Source organism: Chrysoperla carnea, chromosome 4 (genome assembly GCF_905475395.1).
Source record: "Chrysoperla carnea chromosome 4, inChrCarn1.1, whole genome shotgun sequence".
Taxonomy (NCBI): domain Eukaryota; kingdom Metazoa; phylum Arthropoda; class Insecta; order Neuroptera; family Chrysopidae; genus Chrysoperla; species Chrysoperla carnea.
In genome coordinates this window covers 29,919,646-29,947,433 of record NC_058340.1, presented here as the reverse complement: position 1 = coordinate 29,947,433, position 27,788 = coordinate 29,919,646, and the positions used below count along the sequence as shown (strand labels likewise).

Sequence of the window (27,788 nt, the reverse complement as noted above, 5' to 3'; positions counted from 1 at the left end):
GATACTTTTTGGTGCAGAGTACAGAGCTAAGATGCACTTTAAGCCAGCGTCAATTATTTTATTTTCATCTTCATTTACATTTTTTAATACTTTTGCAGCGATATTTAAATCTTCTCGTTCTTCAAACATTTTTGCGAATTTGATTTTACCTCTTTTATAAAAATCTGACGTCGTATCACAACCTGTGAATGTATGTAAAAATAAAATATGTTCTTTGCATCTCGGCAATGTTTCATCTAAGCTCGGCGTTGAAAAGAATTCCCCCTCCACTTATTTTTACCTGTCCCTTGCTTGTTCAACTATTTTGTATACCTCTTACCGTATAGGTATGTGTACTAGAATATCTATTAATACATATTTTCAATTTAGAATCATAAATTAAAAATTATTTAAACCAAAATAGCTAATTTACTTATAAATAAATTGCAATTGTTTATAAATAAATAAATTTAAAAAAGCAACGAATTTTTTTGGGTAAACTTTGTTACATAGAGTACAAAAAATAATATTCCGCAAAATTTTTACCTATTCATCGATTTTACTTGGCTTCCTAGGTATAAATCTAACGACACTCCACTAAAATATTATTTAGCTTTTTACGACTTGACGCTGCTGAAGTTTTTTTTTTTCATCTAGATGGCAGCACGGCCTAAACTGACCGCGTGACCTAATTTAACGCTTAAACTCAGCTTCAAGCGTCATCATGAAAAGATACCTTTATATCTTGTACAATCATGAATTATATTTATTCATGAGCAGGCGCAGGCTTAAAGTTTTTAATATGGTATTTAGAATTTTGGTGAAATAAAGACGCAAGTTCTTTATTTAATATTGTATTTAATGAAGACATGTAATTATATAAATTATAACATAACTTTGTATTCTCAAATTGAACAGAACATTTGATTAATTAATAATAAATTGTATAAGAAAATAATATGTCATCTCATGACTAAGAAACTAACAACACTCTTTATCCTCCATCTTAGGTTGTCATTCCACACACATGCCACACACACTTATTGTATAAGGGTGCTTTCCAAAGTTTACACAACAGTGCACACAAATACACTGCGCACACTGAGAAGAGCGAGCAAGTGAGCGAATGAGGGTTGAGTTTATTATTTCTAACAGTTTTAAAATATACAGGATTAAAATTGTAAAAATAATGCCGCTTATCACTTATACCGTTTTTTTTTACGAATGGTTCATAATCCTTAATATTAGATTATAAATTAATTCTTTTGAGGAAACTTTGTAAGCGTTGATCTCTTATGTTGACTTAAATTAAAATTAGATAATTCATTTTTAAGGGAACTTAATTAATTTGTTTTAATTCAAATTTCTACACCATATCCCAACATTTTCATTTAAAAGCAATTTGAAAAAAACAAAAATAAATGTTTGAAATTAAATTTTTCTGGTATGAGTCCGTTTATGTCGAACTAAATTAGATCGAAGATTAAATGATTTATCACAAATTTCACAGGAAAAAGGTTTTTCTCCAGTATGAGCCCGTTTGTGATTTTCTAAACCGCTTTGATGAGGGAATGATTTGTCACAAATTACACAGGATAAAGATTTTTCTCCAGTATGTGCCCGTTTGTGATTGTCTAAGCCGCTTTTATGATTAAATGATTTGTCACAAATTTCACAGGAAAAAGGTTTTTCCCCAGTATGAGTCCGATAATGTGTTTCTAAATTACCTCGAACAGTAAAAGATTTATTACAAATTTCGCAGGAAAAAGGTTTTTCCCCAGTATGTGTCCGTTTATGTTGAACTAAATTAGATCGAAGATTAAAGGATTTGTCACAAATTACACAGGAAAAAGGTTTTTCTCCAGTATGTGTCCGTTTGTGATAGTCTAAGCCGCTTTTATGATTAAATGATTTGTCACAAATTTCACAGGAAAAAGGTTTTTCTCCAGTATGTGTTCGTTTATGATTGTCTAAGCCGCTTTTATGATTAAATGATTTGTCACAAATTTCACAGGAAAAAGGTTTTTCTCCAGTATGTGTCCGTTTGTGATAGTCTAAACCGTTTTGATGAGTAAATGATTTGTTACAAATTTCACATGAAAAAGGTTTTTCTCCAGTATGAGCCCGATTATGCTTTTCTAAATTAGCTCGAAGAGTAAATGATTTACCACAAATTGCACAGGAAAACGGTTTTTCTCCAGTATGTGTCCGTTTATGTTGAACTAAATTAGATCGAACAGTAAATGATTTATCACAAATTTCACAGGAAAACGGTTTTTCTCCAGTATGAGTTCGTTTATGTATAATTAAAGTGCTTGGATGAGCAAACTTTTTATCACAAAAGTCACATGAAATATTCTTGATTTCATTTTGAATTGATTCATGTTCCATTGAATCATTTCCATCAAATAATTCATCTTTTATAATAATTTCTGTATTTAATTCATGTTCAAGTTTTATTGTTTTATATTTTTCCAATGAAACCTCTTGATTTAAATCAATCCGTTCATGTTTTGTTGTAACATTTTCTTCTAATATTTCCCTCTTCTTAATTGCTTCATGGTCCTCCATTGAATCATATTCTTCTTTAATTGAATCATGTTCCATTGAATCACTTTCATCAAATATTTCGTTTTTAATAATAAGTTCAGTATGGAATTCTTTTTTTAATTGAATGTTTTCTTCATCGATTAAAAGACGATTATTTATATCATTGAATAAATTATTTTCCATTTTATTATTCGATGCACTTAAATTATGACAGTCTATCAATGTTCAAGATAACATTTGAATCATAGACATATAATAATAAATAGCTCGATTCATATCACGGATCTAGTAATTATAGTAGGGATGTAGTATAAAGTCCTACTTTAGACGAGGGAGGTGTATCACTCAGGGGGGAAAGCAATGTGCCTACTTTTGATTGGCTGCGGCTCTCATTTGCGGGAAATTGAAATAGAACGATAATATTTCGTGTGTTTTAGATTTTAATATTTCTATATCCATGGTTTTAGATTGCCTCAAGCAATATGTCTGCTTTTGATTGGCTGCGAATTCTGCGTGTGTTGTAGATTGGTCCGAGCAAAAAATCTTTCATTAATATTAATCATTCTCTTCTTGAAAAATTGCACAAAGAGTATGTATTGCTATGTTATTTTTAAAATTTGTCACTTTATGTCAGCCATGTTTTTTTAGCGCCGCCCATATGTCAGAACCCAATAGGTGGTGAATATTATTATCAATTGTTCAAAAAAAATACTTTGGAAATGGCAATCAAATGAAAATACATTTTTTATTTTTTTAAATTAAATCTTTATTCTCGTTTTATTAAAACATTAAAAAATATATAATTTAAATTTATTTATTAAATACTCTCAAAATTAATCCTGATAATAAAAATAGGATATACTTTTCTATGATAAAAAGTTAGTTTAAATCGTTCTGGATGAAAAAAATAAATTCTTTAGCAGTGTCAAATCGTAAAAAGCCAAACATTATTTAGCTTTTTACGACTTGACGCTGCTTCTTTTTCACCCAGATGGCAGCACGGCCTAAACTGACCGCATGACCTAATTTGACGCTAAAACTCATTTTCAAGCGTCATCATGAAAAGATATCTTTATATCAGGGCTACCAACTTAGGGAAAAAATTCCCAAAGTTTCAAAGAATTGAAAAAATTATTTTATTGGTTGAACCGTTATACGAGTAAAAATATGAGTCCCTATATCTTATACATACAAATTTAAAAATGTTTAGAATATAAATCAACGTCAAGAACTCGGTCCCTATTTTTATTTAGTAGCATGGCCTGAGTAACATCTGTCTTCCATTCAATTGTCAGCGTGGTGATGCTCGTATACCTGCCTCGTTTCAAAGGTCTCATACTCCACAAAATACTGTTAGTCGAAAGTATTGAAAGAGGTGGTGAATTTTCGGACTACCTGAAAGACTAGACATCTGTAAAAATTCATGTGCCGTGTCGAAAAATTATACTCGAAAGAGTAGCATTGATGCTGTGAAAAGACAGCACCAAGAAGAAGAAGCTGGTTCATCAAAATCAAGTCCTCATATTTTTACTCGTATAATGGTTCAAAAATGTATTCCGACAAAAATAATTTGTTCAATTCTTTGAACCGCTATATATATCACGAAAATGGCAATACTTATGAAAAAAAGGTGTAGAGACACTTTTGGTAGAGAATCGGTTATCTATAATTTTTGTCTGAACTATTTTTGCTGTGAAACTCATCGTTTTGCTGAAAAACGGGAAAAGTCTATTTTTGCAATCTTCCTCCCTCAATGAAATTTTTTGCACAAGGGGGATTGATGGGGACTTGTAAATTCACAATTCATTTATAATAGTATTCTGAACATTCATATCAATTATCAGCTCTACAAAATCTAGATTAGCAAATGATCAAGCCCCCAATTCCCATAAAATTAGTGTGGGGTCCTTTTCTTGATTGCTTGTCACTCTGAATTTCTTTCTTTTATTGATGTCTATTTCTTCTATTGAAATCTATGGTATTATTAATAAGTAAAGACAAATTATAAATAACTTGTCCTTTTCTATTTAAAAAAAAAAAAAAAAAAAACATAACATGTGATCAACCATTCAACTGTCTTTAATGTCAAAAGAAACCTTGACAAACAGAAAATCAAAATTTGACAAGTAGCTGTAAAATAAACATTAAAATGTCTTTGGAAGAAATAAATAACACAATTGATAATTTGGCCTTAGATTATTTAACTTTACTTGAACAAAACATCCAAGAAAATGTCAGTTTAGAACAATCCATAAAAGATGGTAATTATCATTTAGTAAAAGCAAGATACATCATGGGTCATCGAAATGTTTCATCACTCCAATTACCTAATGAAGATAGTCCAGATTTTAAAGCAATGGTTAAAATTACAGAAAATGAAGTAGAAAATAGTTTAGACGATAAATTTGATCTTGAAATAAAAAATAATACAACAAATAACGGCGGTGAAGGTGATAATGAAGATGTTGACATTGTAAATCCAGTTAAATGGTTTGGAGTACTTGTACCACAAGATTTAAAACATGCTCAGTCTAAATTCCAACATGCGAGTCATCATGTGAAAAATTGTGCAAATATTCAGTCGAAAATTGATGATATAAGTGATAAATTACTCTTTTTATTGAATGTTAAGGATAGCGTTAACACTGAAGCATAACTTGAGTCCTAATTATCATGAACCCATAATCCTTTAGATCATTTACCTTAGTTCGAGGCATTGATGTCGCAGACATTCTGGTTTGGCTGTTAAGATATTTGTCATGTCCTTAAAGTACCGAATGGAAAATAAAAAAATAGTGTTGTAAATATTTTGAAGCTATTTATGATATAAATATTTATAATTTGTTATTATGTAATAAATATTTTAAAAATTATGAGGTCAACTTTATTGTAATCTTAATACACAGGACGAAACAAAAGGGTCGGAATGCAGAATCGCATTTTACAACCAATTTCATTTAATTAAAGGGTGTTCAATGAAAAACGTATCTATTCCTTATTTGTATTTTAAGAATTCGAACTTGAAGGGAGCATAGCTTAATGACTAATAAGACAGGAAATTTGGGATTTTTTCTAAAGGGGTTATCAGCCTAATTCAGTGCATTTTTATCTTTTTGTGGTTGTTAATTTTTTTAACGCGGATAAGCCCTGTTGTGATGTCATAGCGGTATGAGTCATAGACCATCAGTTAGTTTAGTGTAGACAGTTGGGTACAATATATACAAAGATAAGTATTTATATTATAATCAGATGTCTATGAATATATCTGTCAAAATTATTTGTGTTATTTCGTATAGCGATGCCCATATTACGTCATCAAATTATATGCCCGCGTTTTTGACAGTTTAAAAAAGGTTTAAAATTTAATTTAAGCTTTTGGCAAGAAAACGTGTGTATTTTTCCGAAATAAATTTTTGGTGGGTTTTTATTAGCAAAATCAACATTTTGAAATACTTTTTCAAAAATAGTGGAATACCCTATTATTAAAGGCTTTCGCTGAGAATCTATTAGTTATGATAACATTATTAATCGCTTAGTTAAGCTGAGTGCGATCACAGTAGGGACATTTAAAGAAAAACAAAAATTTTATAACAAATAAAATTGATATATTTAAAAAGAAAACGATTATTAATCAATTTTAACAATTGATCTCTTTCGATATCTCTCAATTCCAAGTTTTAATAGTGATTGATTCTCATACATCCAACAAACTAAACAGATAGCAAATAAAACTGCTCCAAATGCAATGTGAATGATCATTGAAGCAGGATATACGTATATCTGAAACAAACAAAAAAATAATACATAATCATGTAAAACAATTTTCTAATAAATTTAATTTTTTGAGTACAAGAGGAAGACTATATATATGATTTTATTAAGACGAGGAGACAAAACAGGTCTAATTTTTCCAATGCTGGTTTATCCCTTTTAAATAAAATATAAGACAAGGAATGTAAATTTTACCAAGCAAAGGTCAAATATAGATGCAACAAAAAAAAATATATAGTTAGACAAAGGAGGAATTTAGTCCCACCGATATGACAGGAACTGGAATTATAACTGATATCGAATTTGCCATATTACCCATAAACATGTAAAAGTATACTTGAGAGTACAACAAAATTTGCAAAACAGTTTTATATATAATTTCTAGGGCGATACTCAATAATCGCATCACTTATAAAGAATCTATCTTTTTTTAATTAGAAATTTTAAACGTCATATTTTGCGTTTTAAAGTTTTTTGTGTAGGAAAAATTTTCTTGTTAGATTCGATTAAATAAGTATTTTTTACATTCAAAATAAATTACCAATAAACATACTTGCCATAAAACACTTTTTGCTGGTTGCATTTGTTTACGAAGGCGTGTAAATATATTCGAAATAGAAAAAAAGTAAACGTTTAAAAAAATAAAGCAAAAAATAAGTTTACATTATTAACGAAAAATTAACATTTACAACTTTATACAAAAAAAAAAACAAATTCAAGTTGATAGCCGATAAAAAAAAATTATTCCGTCACAATTTCAGTTGATCCAATTTGTCGGCGTAATTTCTCAATTTTAAACGGTAATAATTGTACCATCGATCTACAAACACCCAATTCAGCATTCATCATTTTTGCCGCTTCTTCATCGCGATCACAATAATTCACCAAGTTTTCATAAGCTTCATAGCTTTTCTCCGTATTAATTAATTGCTGTCGTTTATCCGCCGTAATCATTTTACCATATATTCGTCCAATATGAAAGTATGCAACTAACATTGGTCGTACTAAATCTTCTGGAACATTTTTCGGTAACGAATTTGTTGAAATTTCCTTTAACGAATTTAAAAAGTGATTAAAATTCTCAATACTTTTTTCTGCAAGAATGTAAATCTTTTTTAACATATGCGCTGTGGGAACACTTTGAGAATTTTGTAGTTTATCGAATTTAATATCTAACATATCACCATAAATTTCGGCTAACTCGTACCACATTTGTCGACATACCAACATATAGTAAGTAGGATTTAATTCCTTAACAACTGGTTCCAAGTTATCGATTCGCCGTTTTAACATCTTACATTGGCGTTCTTCGTCATCTTCGAAAAATATTAGTGCCTTATATGCTTGACTAATATCTTGTACCACGGAAACGTGGTCAGAAGCATGGTCCTCTAATGTGTAATATTCTTTCGCTTTATTCAACCAAGATTGTACGTTCAAAAATACTGGTTTAGCATCTTCAAATGTTAAGACAAATTTATCCGTGACTTGTTCTTCGTAGGCTGATAGCTCTAGTGGGAAAAACATTTGAGAAATATCTGTTTTAATTTCGGAATTTAACTGTAATTCAGCTAAATCTGATGATAGTGTACATATATCGTTTGACTCGATTTCATCGCTTTCCATTAAACGATCTCGAGAAACATTCAATAAAAGCAAACCATATTTAGCCCAACATCGTGCTACATCAGCACCACGGTGGCGCAAACGTTCTTTTTTCGCATTCATAACTTCCTCAGTCTCTTCAGTCTGTTGTAAATCAGCCTCATATTTATCTAAAATATACGATGCAGCTGCTAAATGATGTCTCGCTTGTTTGAAGCCATGTTTTTTCATAAAAAATTGGGACAATGTTGCTGAATTTAAAGCCCATTCGATTGGTTCATAGTCTTTACTCTCAAGTTGTCGTTTCAAAGTTATATGATAATAAACTGAGGATTTTATTTCCTCTTTCAGTGCACTACATATTTGAGCCAAATAGTATAAAGTTAGCGTATACGTTTTCTCCAAAATTAAGCCTGTATCCACGTGAATATTATCTTTCGAGACATTAAACAAATCTGACATATCGACTGGATTTTGTTTGGATTTCTTGAAATCAAGATACAGTTTTTCGGCCCGATCTAAATACTCTTTTGATTTCAGCGAATTTTCACGTTCTGACCACAATATACCCAATTGATTGAGAGCACATAAAGCGACCAGAATAAAATCTGGATGACATTCATGTTCCTCTAAGCATCGTAAACAATTCATAAGTTGTTCCTCACCAGTTGATAATTCTTCAGTTTCAACCGATATTATACCCAAATTTAACCATACAATACTTAATAAACCGGTTAAATGATGATAATCCAACGTATTGCGTACAGTGTCATCGAGTAATTTTGTTAAATTACTTTTCATGGATGTTAATATTTGGCGTGCCGCATATTTCGATAAATATGGTTCATTTTCTGGATCATTTTTACTGTCTTCATCAAGTAATTTTCGTACTTTTTCATATTTTTCTTGTAAATCAACTAAAGTTTCTTTATTCAGTACCATCATTTTTTTGACATATGACATATTTATTATGCGCATAGCGCATGTACACATTTATTTGGAACGTAATTTAAAATTGATTTTATATATTTTAAAATTTCTTTTTTAATTTTTTCGTTATTTAATTAATTATTTAAGTATTTATTTTACTTATTGTGTTTTAAGTTACTAAAATTTATTGTTCAAACTTTTGTTTAATATGAATCTATGCAATTATTATATGGATTAAATCTGTTGAAATTAATTACCTATACTAATATTTTGATTTAATCGAAGGATGTTATATTATATGTTTTACCGAAAAAATGAAAATGATCCAAAAAATTTGTAATTTTATTTATCAAATTCATATCGATTCGGGTATACCTCGATTCGCTGTACGGTTTAGGGTAAATTAACTATCAAAGTCAGCGTTTTTACCAAAAAAAGTTTTTCATTTTTATGTACAGTTTTTAATTTTGGTATGATTTTAAAGCTTAAAACTTGAGGAATATTGCTAAAAGTTTTTTATGTAAATGGTAAAACATTTTTAAAAGCACTTATTGATTAAAAAACCTACATTTATTACGACTTCTTCATGTACCACCATGTAAAAAGGGCTGTTTTTAATAACCAATTTATCGCAATACCATATGGAGAATCGACACACAAAATTTCAAATTTTTGGTAACACTTTCGTTTTGGAATCGAAACACCTCAAATCGATTTATAAATCGAATACTGCTTTTTTATAAAAGATGATTGAAATTCTATTTAAAGACCGAATTCTCTTTCAATTCTGAATACATATTAATATTGCGCTTATTTTCACGCTGACAAAGTTAACTTAATTTCACAGTTTGGCCAGAGATGAGTTTGTCTGAATACATAGAATAGTTTTTGCACCCTTTCTTTGAATTGAGCTAGTATATATAAAAGGTATAGTCTGTAAAACATATTTCGACAGTTACTACCTCCGAAAACTAAAACGCGCTCGAGAATTCAAACGATCTTAACTTTCGAAGTATTGCACTTACCTCAGATAATTTGACTAGAACTCCACTTGTAATAAGAATGACAAAGAAGGATTTCTTAGGAACTAAACCATTTAATGGACGAAACGATGTGTCCCGATATTGATTAGAAATGAAATAACAACTGAAATAAAAGTACGATAAAAAATACTTAATTCGGGAAAATTTATAATAAGTTGAATTTTACCTATGAGCAATACGGGCACTCATGTTGATACAATTAGCCATTATGAAACCAACAGGACCCATAATGTATGTTAAAATGTAAGAAAATAATAAAAATGATATTGAAAATATTACCATTAAATAGTTGTACCTAAAAAAAAAGTGAGAGTCAAAGTAAGTTCCATTTTCCAAATGATATTTTTTAAAGTATACTCTTTGAAATCGAGTTTCCTGAAAGATTGAACAAGTAGTTTCTGAGATATTACCTATAAAATTGCCTACCCATATTGTCCTATCTAAAAAAATTTTTGATCCACGCTTGTATAAATTTTGTCTTATCAAAAAATAGAGTTTAGAAACATAAAATTAATCATCCAATGTATCTATCAAACTATCAAAAGATACAAAAATATTTATTTTCAATTTTACCGATCTAATTGCTTATTATCCATGGTTGCAAACACATAGCCCTCGGTAACTCCATTAATAGCCAATAATATTATTGCAATACAATGGCATTGTAGCAAGGTTGTTGGTAAATTCGTCGAAGTCAAAGTTTCACCGCCATATAAACTCAATAAACAATGGCTGTATGATTGTCCAAATATAAGAACTGTTATTCCAATACTGCAAACCACAGCACAGAGTTGACTTAAAACTTCGGAAGTCTCTCTTATTTTTGTCTATAAATACAATAATAATTTTTATTCTTTTATTTAAAGCAGGAAAATTATTAACTAATATTTTTTATTGCGTCAAATAAAATAATTTACGAAAATGTAAAAAAGTTCGTTAAATTTAAAATACATACTTGATCTTGTTTTGCGATTAAAGTATCGCGACGAACCATTTGGGTAAAATAAAAGTATGCACTTTCTTCAATTGGACGAAATAAAAATCTAAAATTACCTCCCAAAAAATATAATGTTTAATAAATAATTTCTATTTTTTAATTATTTGTATAACCAAATAATATACCTTGCAGCTAAACTTCCTAAATTATTCACAACATCGTAAGTAGCTTGTTCACTAAATGTTAAAACCGGCGAAATAGTCATTACGTAGCGTTCTCCTTCAGTTAGAACTTGTTTAACTATGCATTGTTTTCCAAAACTTATCGATAAAATCATAAGATCTTTGTTGAATTTTGATTTCTGAAAAAATTGTGTTTTGTAAATAAAATGCTTCAAAAACTAGTATATACATTTCACGGAGAAATGTTTCCGATATAATTCGTTAAAATTGTGATTCCAATAATCGCTCCATTAGAAATCAGCAAATTTATTTATACTTTTATAACCGATTTTTATAACTATATAAATAAGAGTGGTGCTGCAACTATAGGTCTCTAGCGGGTAGCTCTTTAAATTTTATGTGCTCCCATTTCTTTAGCCCTTAACCGTAACCTTTTCAAACCAATTTCCATAAGATCATATAATTATTGTGCTTTAAAATATCATTTACCTTATTTTCCATTAAACCAGGAAAAAAATCAATAATTGATTTAAAATGAAAATCATCCATTTTCGAAAATATACTAGATTTATTTTGTATCAATTTTTTATCGACTTTTGATATGGTATTTATTGTTCGAATATACCACCAGAAAAATCCATAATATAATGCACATAAAAATATTGAGCTTAAAATCTGAGCGATTGCAAATGCTTTAAGTGCATCATTTTTATTTTGTACTGTTAAAATTACAAATATTATTGTACGAATTGAAGTATACAAAGTATCGAAACAAATCTATAAAAGAAAAACGTGTTTTAAATTCGATTAGACCTAGAAATAGCCATTCTGTAACATCTTGTTAAAACCTACATTTGTTTTAACGAAGCAATAAGAAGTTGCAATTATGTAAGGTACATTAGTTATTTGTTCGATAATACAAGATAGAACAATCGAATAACATCCTAGCTCATATTGCCGAAGTAATTCAGGTCTCGGAGCACTTAAACAATTAAGCCAGATGTATAATAATGGTATAGATAAAGCAGTACATGCTGGAACTCTGAAAATGTTATAAAAAATAATGATCAAAAAATGGAAATCGTTTAAAAACAGTTAAAACTTACGTTAGCCATATTTGATTAATAACTTGTGGCCAATGTAGATGTTTCGCATTCGTTTGGCAAGCTTTAATACATGGCTCTTTGCATAAAAAAAGTAACGTTGATTCAAGCAATAATAAACGAACATTCATAACACCCAATACTTCGGCTCCAACAATACGTAAAATCCAAGCATTTAAAATAAATGTAACACATCGGAATAGAATCTAATTTGAAATTTGAAAATAATAAATAAACTTAAATTTGAAAAAATTTAAGCGCTTACTTGAAAAATAATGCGAAAAGATGCATATTCCAAACTACTTTTTAAAATGTTCCGCTCCATTATTTATGTTCTAAAAATATTCATACCAATTCAACAAATTTTTTAAAGCAAAAAATAATATAATGTTTTGAGATAATTTTAAATTATTTTAAAATTCCAAGCATTGTTGAAATTTTCTAGATAACAATGGGTGCTAAGTATTTGTTATATATTTATTTAGGAATTGTATAATTTCGTTAGAAAAATGTTAGAAGAGAGAGAGAATTATTTAACCTCACTTATTGTAAGTTTGACAAAATAACAGTTAATAATCAGAATAATTATCAATTTTTGATTAAAAACTTAAGGCAGGTGGATCAGCTGGACTTGTTGTAGATATCACACTTTTTCCCATTGATACAATTAAAACACGTCTACAAAGTGCTCAAGGTTTTTTCAAAGCTGGGGGATTTCGTAATGTTTACAGAGGCATTGTGCCACAAGCAATCGGTAGTGCACCTAGCGGTAAGATAAAGTTGTTTTTCCATTTTATTTTTAATTATTATCTCATTTGATTTCTGAATATTATTTAGCTGCGTTATTCTTTTGTACATACGATGCTTTTAAACGAATTCTCATGCCAATTGTTCCGGTCGAACATCATGCATTTGTATTTATGGCTGGAGCGGCTATGGGGGAAACTGTTGCATGCTTGATTCGTGTACCTGTTGAAGTTATTAAACAACGTAAACAAACCTCCATAGGACGAATGAGTTCTTCTAAACTATTAATCGAAGCATACAGAGAAGGCATTTTTAAGGTACGTAAATTAACGTAGCTCGGAACGTTTCAGAATTCTTTTCTTTATGATATTTTTAGGGTATTTACAGAGGTTTCTTTTCGACTGTTATCCGAGAAATCCCATTTTCTTTAATTCAGTTTCCATTGTGGGAAGGTTTTAAATACTTTTGGCAAACAAATTTAAAAAATAACAATGAGCTGCTATCTTGGGAAGTAGCCGTTTGTGGGGCCTTAGCTGGTAATAGAACTAATTAGTGTAATAATAAACGATAGATAGTACACATCAAACTCAGAAACAAGACTTCAAACCAACGTGATATAAAAAAGCTTTGTTGGATACCACGCTTATGTCTCATGAAAGAAATAATGTTTTTTTCATGGATTAATAGAGCACTATGGGTTTTTATTTGAACCCATTGTTTCAAAAAACAAAATAGATAAACACTTAGTCAGAAAACATTACACATCTGTGAAAGTTGTAAAAAAAAGATTAAACGCCTCTGATCGAAAATATTTTATTTATGGGAAAATCTTATATCCTATTAGTATTTGAGCTTTTTTCTGATTTTGGTGATTATTATCATCAAAATTTCATTTCATTGTTACTATGTTTTTGTTGTTGTTTCGAAAAGGTGGAATATCAGCGTTTGTTACAACTCCATTAGATGTGGCAAAAACTCGAATTATGTTAGCTGATAAACATTTAGTATCTGATCATGAATTACGTATTACTAATACGTTGTTAAGAGTCTATCAGGAAGATTCCTTTAAGGGGTAAGCACTGTTTTTTTTCGAAAAGTAAGAAAAATATTTAGAAGTTTTAAATTAATTTTTACAGATTATTTTCTGGATGGATACCAAGGACATTATGGATTACATTAGGTGGTGCAATATTTTTTGGGACTTATGATTTAACAAAACAATTTTGGACTCCATATCTTGTCTAATAGATTTATTTAATGTTTCCTAGAAAAATAACAACTTTACCTCGCTTACAATAGTAAAAAAGAAGATTTGACAGGAGCATTTCCAAAGAGAACACAGGCTAACTCGATGTGGATAACCACATACTTAGCCAACTAAATCAGTAGAAAAGCCGGATCTAAGCCAACTGACCTTCCCTTCCCTCGGTATGCCCATGTTTGTCGTATTTTCAATTTATTCAGCTGAATCTTATATTCGTAGATAGAGGTGTCATTTGGTCATATTTTTCATCCATTTCGTTGACTCTTAATGGTAGGCAAAAGCAGAGGCTATGAATATAGCTTTCAGGCTTAGCAATCACATTACATTATTTGTTTTATTGTAAAACGAGGATTTTTAGAGATTATAATTATGTAATACACGTTTTAAAAAAATAAAGTTTTTAATTTGGAATAACACCGTTCAAACATTTTCCGTTCTTCTTCCTAATTCCGCTCTATAATTATCCATTAATTGTTCTACAGTGCTGTTTATGTGGTCAACACAGTTTTTCAATTGATCGCGTACATCGACCATTGTCGGTCGTTTTTTTTTCTCTTCTATACATAAGTTTGCTAATTCGAATATTTTTGTACTATAATCAATATTGTCATACAACCAAGTCCCAGCACGCAAATCAAGTAAATCACCTATGCCGTTTTCACATTTACTATCAATATACGTAACCTGTAAAGATAAAATTTTAAAAAAACTCGAAAACTAAAGTGAGCAGCAGAGTTCTATCACATTAGCTGCTTTTTAATGAAATGGAATGTTTGTCTTTTAATTTTTTGAAAACTTGAAAAGTTTACATAAATGGATGGTAAGTGCCCTGGTGGAAAAAATATTTGAAGAAAGAATAAGAAATTCTGAAAAAGTCTTAGGAACTTTGAATTTCTCAACGTTTTCGGACTAGTCTAATTCAGAGTTATTCAGAGTTCTTAATACTTTTTTAAAGTTTCTAAGACTTTTTCAGAGTTTCCTAAGACTTATTAAGACTTATTATTTTTTCAAATATTTTTTCCACCAAGTGGGGCTGGGGAGATGGGTTGAGTTGGGTTGTATTGCTGTTTGGTTGGCTACTACCAAAAGGTACTTTCTTAACATCTCTATTAACAAAAAAAATTTCAAGGGAACCGGGAAGTTGTACCACTAAAAGGTATTCTTTTGACATTAACTTAATCTGAATACACATTCTCAATCCACTAAGCCAATTTGGGAATTCCCTTTGAGAATCTCTTTCAAATTACTAAAAGAACCCCCGAGTTTATGGCATTGTTCAGTTTAGTAATAAAAATATAAAACATAGATATCAGATATCCCCAAATCAGGGCATACCTCGCTTACATAAATAGTAATAGTAAAAAAGATTTGACAGGAGCATTTCCAAAGAGAACACAGGCTAACTCGATGTGGGCGTGTCCAAATTTCAGGGGGAGGAAATTCACAAAGCACATCACTTCTCCCCGTCTAATTATAAATATGAATGTATCGTAACAAAAAATATCATTTACCATATCTGCGCCTTCTTCTCGATTATCATCCAACGAAGGTAACGATGTTAATAATTCAAAAAGCACAACTCCAAAACTAAAAGTATCCATTTTAATTGAAATGTCACCTCTGAAAAAAAATTAATTTACTGTCTTAACATTTCTAAAACAATTTACGAACAATGTTACCGAAATGCTTCTGGTGCCATATATGCTGAAGTACCACAAACTTTTGAGGTAAAATTCGTTTTTGTATCTGGTGTTAATTTGATTAGACCAAAATCGCATAGCTAAAAATACAAGACAAGCGCTTTTAATGAATAAAAAATTCCGAAACAAATTGATGTATTACCTTTGGTGTATTGCCTTCGGTTAATAAAATATTTTCTGATTTCACATCACGATGAATAAGAGGTGACGTATACGCTGTGTGTAAATACGAGATTCCAACGGAAATTTCGTATGCAATTTGTATTCTTTCTTTCCAAGATAATATGTTTGAGTTGCTCTAAAACCATAATATAAATGAAATCTTCTTAAGTTAATGTGAACAACTATTTTCAATCAAAAAGAGAATATTAATAAATTAATTAAAACAGCTAAAAATCAATCGAATATGAAGATTTACAGATAAATTTTCAAATAATCGAAAGGAACGGAGGAGAACATTTTTGTAGGGAAAACAGAACTTACAAAATAAGAAACAAATATATAGTTATATTAACACCCTTAATTTTTACTTTTGGATATTCTGAGGAAAGCTAAACTGAGACAGGGGAGGATTTAAATATTTTTCGGAGACTCTGGGGCCAACATTTGGTGGAGGTCTTCTAAGTAGACTTAAGTTGGACAACATGCATGATACATTTCAAACGTTTATTCTTAATCTTCTGCACCTTTTCTTGTTCGAAAAAGTGTTGATAATACCATTAAAATTCAAACCACTTTAATGATAAATAAGAATATTTTCTGATTTCCGTCCTAAATTCAACTGTGGTCAAGGGAGTGCAGGTGAGTAAAAGCTATTAACGTTTTAAATCGGTAAAAGATTTTGACCCATCCTATACATTAGTTCTAAAATAAAATTCAACTTACCAATAATTTCGATGCAAGCGATGATCCACAAACATGTTCGTATACTAAACAATAAGTGGGTCCATCACAAGAGTATCCTAATAGGGAGACTAAGTTTTTATGTTGATATTTCGATAAAATTTCCACTTCATTTTTAAATGATTTTGCAATTAGATCGATGGGCATATCTCCATCAAGCTTAATTCTTTTAACAGCAACATTTTGATTCATAAGTCCCACAGCTAAGTATACAGATCCAAAAGCACCTGATCCTAAATATCGGCCAGAATTGTTATCATTGGGAAGAAACGTATCATCATTGAAATTATTCGTATATAATTCTATTTTGGAATACTCGAAATGGGGTAATTTTGTATTTAATTTTAGTTGAGGTAACGTTAAAACATTTGCATTTTGCGAATGATTTGAGAAAGATGCGTTTGATGGGCTAAGAGAGGTTGATGAATTTTTAGTTTTTTGATTTGATAACAGTTCTTCAAATATAGGAAAATTTTCATTATTTGATATTGGATTTAAAGTTGAATTCGTCAAATTTTGACTCTTTGACAAGAGATTTGAAATTAATGGTCTAATTTCTGGATCTAATAAATCTTGCCTATTTGATAATAAAGCTGAAATTGCTGGTCCAATTACTGAATTTGGCAGATTTTGACTATTTGATAGCAGTTCTGAAATTATTGGTATATTAATTGAGTTTGATAAATTTTGGCTATTTGATAACAGATTTGAAATCAATGGTCTATTTTCTCGATCTGATAAATTTTGCCTATTTGATAATAAAGCTGAAATTAATGGTATAATTTCTGGACTTGATGAATTTTGACTATTTGATAGCAGATTTGAAATCAATGGTCTAATTTCTTGGCCTGATAAATCTTGTCTATTTGATAATAAAGCTGAAATTATTGGTATAATTTCTGGACTTGATAAGTTTTGACTATTTGACAATAGATCAGAAATTTGTGGTAAAATTTCTGAATTTTGATTATTTAATAGTAGTTGTGAAATTTCCGGTATGTTTAATAATTCATTATTCGCAGAATTTACTGATTCCACATTTTGATTAAAATCCTGGATAGGTTGTTGGGCTGAATTAATTAATAATCTAAGAAGATCTGGAAGTTGTGGTGGGAGTGATGCAGCAACCGATGAAAAACCACTATTTGAAATAGATGTTTGAACCGTTTGATTTGATTCTGTTGAATTACTTGTAGTGTCACCCTGAACTTTTGTAGAGATCGTTTTGTTCGAAATTGCATTATTCGTGTTATGGGACGATATATTTTCTGAACTAGCATTTTCTGAACATGACACCGTTGATAGTTTTTCCAATATATGTTTTACAGGTTGGTGAATAATTTGATTTTGAACATTTAAATTAATATCAATATTTTGATTTTCAGAATTTGATGACAAACCACTGGGATATGACTTTTCTTTTAAATAATTCTCTATTTCTACACGATCAGTTGATGTGAGTGGATAGTGAACTCTAGCATCTGGTCCTATTAGTGGTCTCTTTGGTAATGATTCTGGAATTATGAAAAATACATAGTAAAAAAGTCGAAAATTTGCTATTCATTCGCATTGATTTTCTATTCATTAATCGGATTTTTTTCATTTGGGATATTTTTCAGATTTAGAATAAAATACTAAATTTAAAACATACCGTTCAAAATTTTTTCAGCTACGTAATCAGCAGCTCGCCATAATTTGGCTGTAACTAATGAATCGAGAAGATGTCTCAGTTTCGGACGATTTTTTCCTGCAATACTCCATTCTTGCAAAAATACTTCTGCGGGTTCTTTGTTATAATGCTTGCTATGTTTCTCTATAAGACTATTTCTACTTATTAGAATTTAATAATTTGAGAATATTTGAACGTAAACGCATATTAATCATACCTGATATCGTCAGTTGTGTATCGTTTAGCGGAATCTAATACGTCTAATTCTTTGGGAACTACTTCTAACAATGTTTTCCAATTTTCAACATTTGTTAACAAATTACAATCTGATAACAAATTTACTAAAGTACCCATATAGGCCGGCTTTAATTTACGAAGCTCAGTGTTTCTATCCATGAAATTATGCTTATCTAGAGACATTGTTTAATATAAATTTATCACTATATATATTGTGAGTGCAGAGATGCATCAAGAAAGTTAAAACTAATAATGTATCCACAATTTTTTTGGTGGTTGAAATGAGATTAAATTATATACATATAGTGTTCGTGGGGAAATTCCTTATGAAACTTTTTACATTTTTTTCTTGGAATTTATGGTTGACTGTAGATAGTGGTAGATAGATAAATCTATAATTTAAACAAAATAATTGTTATATCACACTGTTCTCATAAAGTTTGGAATTATAATTTTTAGGTTATTTAATTGATTTTTTTAGGATTCAATTTATAATAGCTGATAAATTGAAATATCTTTACAAAAATAACTTTATTGATTTTATTTGATCAAATATATTTTATTAATCATTGAAAGTGGTAGAGGTTAGTTATTTTCATGGACGTAGCGAGAGGGGGCAAGAGCAAAACAACTTTCCTTCCCCTGGGTCTGTACTTATTTAAATTAATGAAATTTTAATGTCAAAAATTTCTGATTTGCCTTCCTCTAAAATAAAAATTTTTGTTTTGCTCTCTGATCTTGGACCAAAAGTTAAGTACACCCCTGGTAAGACTAAGGGTCAACAAAAGTGGCAAAGGCAAAACTCAATTGAGGCAAATCTGTCTTAATCAGTACACAGAGAAGATGAGAAGGTTGTTCTCAAAACAAAACCGTTCGAATTATTGAAATATTTCCGATTGAAATTATCAAATTTAATACCAATAATGCAAATTATTAAAAGAATTGAGCAGGTCAATTCGTGCTAACTAAATTCAACTATGGTTGATTCTGCGGAAGTAGAGGCTACAAATGTTTATAAACATATTCTGTGTATTAATCCTATCTAGTGTTTAAGCTAATTTAGTTACTCGTTTAAAAGCAATCTTAATTATATATATAAAACAGTTAAATAATAATTGAAAATTCTAAAATGTATTTTAAAATATGATAGGTCTTAAAGAAGGTGTTTTTATTGAATTTTGTGCAATTTTTTTTTATAAGTGTATATTAAGTTTGCTTTTTCGTATCATTTAATTTTAGCAAAATGAGTTTTCATGTCCTAAATTTCTTCGGATAGATATTTACTACAAGAAAATATTAATCTCAATAGATAAGTTGAAAATTAGGTTCCTTTGTTCGGAATCAAGCATTTGTATAATGCTTGTCGGAGATATTCCCTTAATATTTTCCACCTTTCACCTGAGTTCTAATTTTTTAGAGATTATTTGTCATAAGTCGATTAGGATAATCAGAGTTACTTAATAAATATTCTAAATAAATTAAAATAGACAAATGATTTTTTTGCATTCGATTGACCTTTATTTAATGTGAAAATTTTTATTTGATACATACTATGAATATTTATTTGGTTGACTGTACTTACTATCTGATGATTATCTATATACTTACCTTTGTTCAACACATTAAAACAGAGTGAGAACGGATACAAATCGATAGATGTTTTTTCTTCTGTGAATACAGTAGACCAAATAATTTTGTTTATGTCACCTAGTTAATATTAATATAGAAGTAATAAATATTTATTTTAAGACATCAAATAAATAGCGCATTCATCACTTTTCTTTCGATAAATTGTTCTAATTTCAATAGATGCAAACGTAGTATAAAAATTCATAATCATTTTTTATAAATAATATTTTTGTGTTTGAGTGTACCGGTGATTTTTGTATTATAAATTGGATGGACTCGGCCATTCTGTTGTGAATGTCTGACAGATCGCGTCTTTCATTAAAAAAAATTGTTGAATATAAAAATTTTGTAAAAATTTAATAAACTAAAAGTGTTGTGAATATGTGGCATTAAGAACGAAATGTTTGTGAATTCGTTAATAAATTAAAATACATTTATATTAAGTAAATATTGTTAGTTATTTAAGTGTTTCAAAAATGTACGCAAAGGGGAAAGGCTCTTCCGTACCATCAGATGCACAAGCACGTGAAAAATTGGCATTATACGTTTACGAATACCTTTTACACGTTGGCGCACAAAAAGCAGCACAAACATTTTTATCAGAAATCCGATGGGAGAAAAATATAACACTTGGTGAACCACCAGGTTTCTTACATTCATGGTGGTGTGTATTCTGGGATCTATACTGTGCAGCACCAGAACGTCGGGATACATGTGAACATTCATCAGAAGCAAAAGCATTTCATGATTATGGTTTTGTTAATTCTGGATATGGTGTAAATGGTATAGCACATAATGCAGGACCAGCACCAAGTCCATTGGGTCAAATGCCACCAAACGATGGAATGCCTGGTGGTCCAATGCCACCGGGATTCTTTCCAAATTCAACTATGCGTCCTTCACCACCCACACATCCATCCAGCCAACCATCACCACATCCACAGCCACCACCTCCACATAGTCAAATGATGCAAAGTCAGCCATTTATGGGACCACGATATCCAACTGGTCCTCGACCTGGCGTACGTATGCCACAGTTAGGAAATGATTTCAATGGTCCACCTGGTCAACCTATAATGCCCAACAGTTTAGATCCAACAAGGCAAGGAGAAGGTGGTGAGTTTGTTGGATGGCAAGGACCTGGTATGGCTGGCATGAATCCAAGAATGAATCCACCAAGAGGCCCTGGAGGAATGGGTCCAATGGCACCAGGTCAATATGGAGCTGGCCCAGGAGGTATGCGGGGACCACCACCAGGTGGAGCTGGCCCTGGTCCAGGAGGAATGCCGCCAATGTCAATGGCTGGTCCTGGTGGACGTCCACAATGGCAGCCGAACACATCAACGCCTATGAATTATTCATCATCATCACCAGGTAATTATGGCGCGCCACCTGGATCTGCTGGTCCACCGGGACCAGGCACTCCAATAATGCCCAGTCCTCAAGACTCTTCAAATTCAGGTGGTGAAAATATGTACACATTAATGAAACCGGCGCCAGGTGGTAACATGGGAAATGACTTCCCAATGGGTGGTGGTCCAGATGGCAGTGCAATGGGTCCAATGGGGCCAAACACGATGGGTCCTGTTCTAAATAGTGATGGTCTTGAAGGTATGAAAAATTCACCGGCAAATGGTGGTCCAGGCACACCACGAGAAGATAGTGGCAGTGGGATGGGTGATTACAATTTATCTGGTTTTGGTGGTCCAGGTGAAAATGATCAAACTGAATCAGCAGCTATATTAAAAATAAAAGAAAGTATGCAAGAAGAAGCAAAAAGATTTGAAAAGGATTCGGATCATCCTGATTATTTTATGAATTAAATATAAGCAATTTTTTCTGATAAATGGAATTCGTAACTTACAAATCGGTTTTATAGTTTATTATAGGTAATGTTTGAATAATTACATATTTATATAATATTTTATTTATTCATTTTTATTTTAATCCGTTCAAAATATCGATACTGTTCAAATAACATTAGTGTAAAAACACGCACGGAAAGAATAGGAACAGAAGCAAATCTTAGCTGTTCCTATGTATTTTACATTGTTAACGATGGCGTCTTTATACTGACGATTATTTATTGGCATATCGATATTGTAACGGAAGGATAATAAAGTCTTAGTTTTGGAGCCTTCATCAGATAAAAGAATTTCATGAATCTTAGCGTTTGTCTTTTTCGGTTAATTATGATTTCAATTAATTTTGAACTCGATGTTATTATACAATAATATTTTTGGTTGGGAAGGAACTGCTATTTTTTTTGTTGCAGATATCTTGAAAGAAACAGACATACAAAGAGACTTACAGAGTAAAGATGTATAATGCGCCCGAGAACAGGGCTCACGTTACTTTGGACAGGACAAAAATACACTACCTAGCAATCTGAAAATTTCGTAATTGTGTTTCAGACAACTACAGATAAAATAAAATCAAAATTCAACATTGAATTTCCATCAAAAAAGTTACCTTTTTACAGTTATCTTCTAGAAATTAAAATTTATTACAATTCATACTCTAAACAGAATTTACGGATATACGTTTAATTTTCTTCAATTCTTATTGGATTCATGGCTCTTATAATAAAAATATTTATCTGACAAATATTAATCTAAAAATTTTCAAAATTATAAACAAGAAGCCTCAAAGGATGTTATGTGCTGGTATTATTTTGGCCGTAGTTATCTGGGACACCCTGTACAATAAAATAATTTGGCGCACAAAAGAGATTATAAAAAATACGTGCGCCAAAAAAAAATTGACATTAAGTTTATAAATGGAACATCAAGTTGTTTTAGCACGCTAAACAACTGAGTTAGGGGGCATACTAGCGAATCAGCTGACAGTACTTCTGTACTGATCAGCCTGCTAGATTGATTTCAGAAAACACCTCTGGAATACCTTTTTTTTTATAATCCATGTACCTCAATTTGTGCATCCTACTGTTCTTTTTGATATTAATTGAACCACTATTTCTGTAACTGGCCTCATTGACGGCTATCGACGCTACCCTCCAAAAAATTGTATAAAATAGATTTAAAATTAGTTTCATTATTTTCCGTAAAAAAGTGCGTGTTAAGATTCGTAAATCTTTTACCATGATGGCTTCAGAATCATTTTCAATGATATGTAAGAATTAATAATAAAAATATTTATTCCTTTTTTCAGAATAATTCAGAAAATGCGTGTTCGATGAGAGAGTATTATGGGTGTAGGTGCCGAGTGAATAATTGTGTTTTTGGGAATAATTAAATTATATTTCTTTTTAAAAATAAATTTTATTGAGTATTATTGATTAGTAATGAGTATTACTGTTCTACATTAATATATATAGTATGTAAATGTACTTTGTTCGGCAAATATACAGTTTTTTGAAATATATTTTAGGAGTTACAGTCGAATTTGAATAATTGAGAATTAAACCCAGAATTTGTTTTTTGTTTATTTGTTTAGGAAAGTTTATGCATATAAAGAAATGGTTACTACCATCCGAAGAGATAAAAATAAATTAATGCAATTTTTTTGTATATAAACTAAGTTATAGTTCCGATGGCCGGTAACACACGTTATCATTGATAGATATTTCTTTAGAAATTATTTTAATTTCTCTTTTACGGGGCTTGGAGATATTTTAATTGTTCGGGCAATCTTAAAATTGACTGAAATCGGTTTTCACCGAACGTCACGAGAATTTTAGTAGAAGAAAAGTATTTAAACTAAATTTATTTGAATTTTATTAAACCACAAGAATTTCTAGAGATGTATTTATCAATGACAATATATGCCGATGGCCTCACGGATCATTACAAGACTAGACCTTATAATTAATTTCTATCATAGGATTTTCTCGTTTATCCAGAGTTGACTGTATGTACTTATTTCAACATTTCTTTCGAATTGATAACAGGCGATATAATATCGAGCCATATTATTTGGATGAGGACATTATTTACCAATCATATGGATTTCAGAAAACAATCTGGTTTGATTTCAACTCCAAAATGGGAAAAATTTTGTTTTTTTGGAAATAAATTGAAAAGTTGGACCGAAGGTGAGTTATTGATAAATTGTACAATTTTTAGGAAGTATTGTATTACTTTTTATGGAGGGAAAAACATTTTACTAGAATGAGGAATTGAGCTGACTTGCCGTAGACAATGATAAGACGCATTAAATAAGATAAATTTAACATAAAAATGGCAAAAATCGAGGTCATTTGATGAGATATCATTCAAAATCTCATTAGAAATATGATTTGTCGAATTTATTTTAGGCAATTTCTTAAAAAATTATTGCCTAATAGTCAAATGAACTGGATCTTCATGATTTTTGAGTTCTTATGAATCCAGAAAATCCAAAAACCCAGACAACATTTTTATTTTAGAGTAAATTAAAAATAATCGGATATATGTAAAATGGTAAAAATCACTAAAATTTTGCTTTCGATATCGATAAAAATTAATAGTAAAGGTAAACCTAAAAATTAAGATCATTTGAGTATTTAAGACTACAGCTTTTGAAATATGGTTAACTTGGCCATACTTAAATTCTCTCTTCTTTAAACTTAACAAATAAAATTGCACCTGCATGGATTCCTAAAAGATACAGCTAATAAGCATTTATGATCATAAATTATTTTGGAAAATAGGAAGTCATTAGAAAAGTTTTTAATTTGATTCTTGCGACTCAACAAACGAATCATTTTTGTGATTCAATAAGAGTAAAGATGTAATCCGATGGTAACGGAGACGCTTACGCTGACATTTAGCGTCAAATTAGGGTTCCACCTAGTTAAAAAAATACAGTTATGTCCTGTGTCAAGTTGTAAAAAAAGCAACAAAAAAGTTTATTAATATCAAAAGTGTATATCTTGACAGAAAAATGAGCGGACAAAAAAGTTTATAAATATGGAAAGTGGAGATATACATACTAAAAGTAATTTAATAATCCCCCTAATCTCATTTTTAATAAAACACATGGTAATGGTAAATAAATAACTATACCCATAATGGCTGGTTAATATGATTATCTTCTGTGTGTTTATCAGTGTAACCAGCCATTATCGATATAGTTGTTTATTTATCATTACCATGCGTTTTATTAATGATGAGGTTAAGGAATTACTGGTATTATGTATACCCCGAGATATCAACTTCGATATTAATAAAATATTGACGCTGACGCTGACGTTTGACTGTGGGCATGATTTTATTCAACTGGATGGAACCCTAATCTTTAGACTTTGAGGCATATACCCTTACGATTACAAGAATGGTCATTCATACAAAATTTTCCACATAGAATAGAACCTTGGGGTACCCAGTAATGCGTATAACAAAATGAACAGATTAGAAACAGCAAGGATATTTTATTATTTAATAATAATTTACATACAAGTATTGTACAATTTGCTTATGTTTATTAAGCTTAAAAACAATAATTTTAATAATAAATAGATTGAATTGAATTGGGTAAAATTTACTAAATTTGTAATTGTCAGAAGAACAGAAATATAATATTGAAAAGAAAAGTATAATTAAAATAATTAATATTTAGTTATTTAAACTAAATTTTGAATAGGTATATGAGGAGAGAAAATAGCTCTAGCAAATTTATTTATTTTTTTAACTCAAAAATATTTGAAGCACAACATCACACAATAAAATTTCTGATATATTTTGTTTAAAAATTACTAACAATAATTAATTAAGCTGATGTTTTTTTTTGGATTTTCGAGACGAAGAAATCATATTTCTTGCGTTAATATTGATGATCATCCATGAAGCATTTTCTATTCATGGTTTCGATTTCATATTATTCCATCAGTACTTTTTTCTTTTTTTATTTATTTACAAGTCCGACTCATCAGGACCTGAAATTTGAAATACTTTATTAATAAATGTTGTTCACGAAAATATTAAAATAAATATTGGTTTGTTTACAAAAATAAAGAAAATTATTGGACGCAAAATTACTAGAAATGTAAGATGATTATTTTTGTGAGAAATTATTTTAAATTCAACATTTTTTAAGAACATGGTAGGACACAATGAAAGTTATGGATTGGATTCCTTACACCTTTTTTTATTTCATTTTGAAAAAGAAATTTTAATTGAGTATTTTGCAAAGAGAATTCAGGGATTTTTTTAATGAGGCCAGCCATAGTTATTGATTGTTGTTTTGAAATTAGACAGTCTACTCTCTACTGTTTTGAATCGTTTAAGCCCTGGGCACAAATTTACCTTAATTACTAGAATTTGTTTTCTGAATTACATTAGAGGAAAATTTTACTCGATTACTAAATAGAGGACCGTTATGGCGTGCAATAGAAATAAGAGATCAGTTCCATGGTCGTGTCAAGCAACTTGTTTTTCATTTTTTCCCAATTTCAAACATTTTCCCTAGACTGCAGTATTAACCTTACCAGTCCTTAATTGGTAAAATTTGAATGTTTAAAGATCTCAATGGATTATGTATATTTTCGAAACGAACGCAATTTTTGATTTTATCGAAATAAATGTGAAATTGAATCATTAAACCTTTATCTTCGTAAACGTGGAATAAACAGAAAATAATATATATACATTGATAAGGCCTCATAACATTCGTAAAACGTGCTGTTATTGACAAATGCAAAACTTTTTTGATGTTGAAATTTTTCAAAAACATTTTGATTGACTGAATTCGAAAGAAAACAATACATGCAATGTTAAAATACAACAAATAAATCGAATTATTAATTTGCAAATTGAGGATGTAAAGTAAATGTTATGGTTCACATCTCGGTACATTGGTTATTATAAATTTTTAATAATTGTTTTTAATTAAAATTAATTTTTTGTTCATAATTTGGTGCTAAAATTATTGTTAAATTCTCAATTGAAGCAAACTGCACCTGTTGTTATACATAAAATTTGTTAAAGTGGTGTTATATATACAAAAAATATTTTTTGAGATATTTCAAATTACCTATTCTTTTCTTAAATTTATAATTAGTTGCCAAAATTATAGAAATAATAACAAATATTAAATGTTAAATTCTGATTTTGTTTCTAAGCTCACTTATTTCTTATCGGTTGAACACTATTATCGGTTATTCGGAACCATTTATCAAAATCATCCAATTGATTGAGTTGGTACTACTCATAATGTTTGAATAACATGTAAATCGCGTTTTTACTATGTAAATGGCTGAATTTTGCTGATACTAGCGCGTTCATAAATTTTATAAACATAATCATTTCGGTAATATAAACAAGTTTCTATTAATATTTCTAAATATTTGTTACAGCAGAGGATCCTTGGCTAAAAACTCCAATTGAATTTCGATTAAAATGCAAGTAAACAGGTTCTGATCGATCCATTTCTAGCTATACGAAATCCGTTCAACATTTTGGATGGGAATGAATTCATTTCAATTGGAAATAAATAAATACAGTTTTCTTGTTAAACTAATTCAAAACTTTAAATCGAAATGAATAAATGACTTCTGATTCAGTAAAATTATTTTGCTAGATCTGAATTTAATCGGATTTA

At 30.0% G+C, this 27,788-nt stretch overlaps 7 protein-coding genes across 11 annotated transcripts in view; 3 read left to right on the top strand and 4 right to left on the bottom strand.

The window, feature by feature from the left end:
• Positions 1-1,408: 1,408 nt before the first annotated feature.
• On the bottom strand, positions 1,409-2,586 carry LOC123298653 (oocyte zinc finger protein XlCOF19-like). The gene is made up of 2 exons (XM_044880746.1): positions 2,464-2,586; positions 1,409-2,250 (listed from the first exon to the last, which is right to left on the bottom strand). Exons 1-2 carry the CDS (start codon positions 2,584-2,586, stop codon positions 1,411-1,413), a joined length of 963 nt encoding a protein of 320 aa, XP_044736681.1. The 3' UTR covers positions 1,409-1,410.
• Positions 2,587-4,607: 2,021 nt separating this feature from the next.
• Positions 4,608-5,342, top strand: LOC123298374 (coiled-coil domain-containing protein 115-like). The gene has a single exon (XM_044880362.1). The coding sequence runs from the start codon at positions 4,679-4,681 to the stop codon at positions 5,183-5,185; it is 507 nt and encodes a 168-aa protein (XP_044736297.1). The 5' UTR covers positions 4,608-4,678; the 3' UTR covers positions 5,186-5,342.
• An 814-nt stretch (positions 5,343-6,156) lies between these two features.
• On the bottom strand, positions 6,157-12,454 carry LOC123299193 (protein RFT1 homolog). Of its 2 annotated transcripts, XM_044881488.1 has the most exons (10): positions 12,366-12,454; positions 12,104-12,306; positions 11,850-12,039; positions 11,487-11,774; positions 11,001-11,176; positions 10,834-10,921; positions 10,452-10,705; positions 10,045-10,173; positions 9,861-9,981; positions 6,157-6,309 (listed from the first exon to the last, which is right to left on the bottom strand). In XM_044881488.1, the coding sequence occupies exons 1-10, from the start codon at positions 12,423-12,425 to the stop codon at positions 6,157-6,159; spliced, it is 1,662 nt and encodes a 553-aa protein (XP_044737423.1). In that variant the 5' UTR covers positions 12,426-12,454. The 2 variants fall into 2 exon arrangements, 1 of the variants encoding a protein (XP_044737423.1); XR_006535307.1 differs by lacking the exons at positions 9,861-9,981; positions 10,045-10,173; positions 10,452-10,705; ... (4 more) ...; positions 12,104-12,306; positions 12,366-12,454 and adding an exon at positions 6,854-8,849 and having other exon boundaries at positions 6,217-6,309.
• Positions 12,455-12,470: 16 nt separating this feature from the next.
• LOC123299194 (S-adenosylmethionine mitochondrial carrier protein homolog) lies at positions 12,471-14,115 on the top strand. The gene is made up of 6 exons (XM_044881489.1): positions 12,471-12,648; positions 12,713-12,869; positions 12,938-13,164; positions 13,224-13,383; positions 13,778-13,919; positions 13,984-14,115. Exons 1-6 carry the CDS (start codon positions 12,610-12,612, stop codon positions 14,090-14,092), a joined length of 834 nt encoding a protein of 277 aa, XP_044737424.1. The 5' UTR covers positions 12,471-12,609; the 3' UTR covers positions 14,093-14,115.
• Positions 14,116-14,445: 330 nt separating this feature from the next.
• LOC123299192 (LRR receptor-like serine/threonine-protein kinase IOS1) lies at positions 14,446-18,975 on the bottom strand. The gene is made up of 7 exons (XM_044881487.1): positions 18,601-18,975; positions 18,366-18,535; positions 16,697-18,228; positions 15,954-16,109; positions 15,791-15,891; positions 15,623-15,731; positions 14,446-14,795 (listed from the first exon to the last, which is right to left on the bottom strand). Exons 1-7 carry the CDS (start codon positions 18,801-18,803, stop codon positions 14,532-14,534), a joined length of 2,535 nt encoding a protein of 844 aa, XP_044737422.1. The 5' UTR covers positions 18,804-18,975; the 3' UTR covers positions 14,446-14,531.
• Positions 18,976-20,357: 1,382 nt separating this feature from the next.
• Positions 20,358-23,633, top strand: LOC123297311 (single-stranded DNA-binding protein 3). 2 transcript variants are annotated; one of them, XM_044878922.1, is made up of 3 exons: positions 20,358-21,623; positions 21,711-22,138; positions 23,421-23,633. In XM_044878922.1, exons 1-2 carry the CDS (start codon positions 20,726-20,728, stop codon positions 22,070-22,072), a joined length of 1,260 nt encoding a protein of 419 aa, XP_044734857.1. In that variant the 5' UTR covers positions 20,358-20,725; the 3' UTR covers positions 22,073-22,138; positions 23,421-23,633. The 2 variants fall into 2 exon arrangements, with proteins under 2 accessions (XP_044734857.1, XP_044734856.1); XM_044878921.1 differs by having other exon boundaries at positions 20,359-22,138.
• A 2,459-nt stretch (positions 23,634-26,092) lies between these two features.
• Positions 26,093-27,788, bottom strand: part of LOC123297346 — a 50,968-nt gene continuing 49,272 nt past the window's right edge. For all 3 annotated transcript variants that reach the window (XM_044878973.1, XM_044878972.1, XM_044878971.1), the window contains exon 9: positions 26,093-26,124. The gene's annotated coding sequence lies outside the window, so the exon portion shown is untranslated. The remainder of the gene's footprint in view (positions 26,125-27,788) is intronic.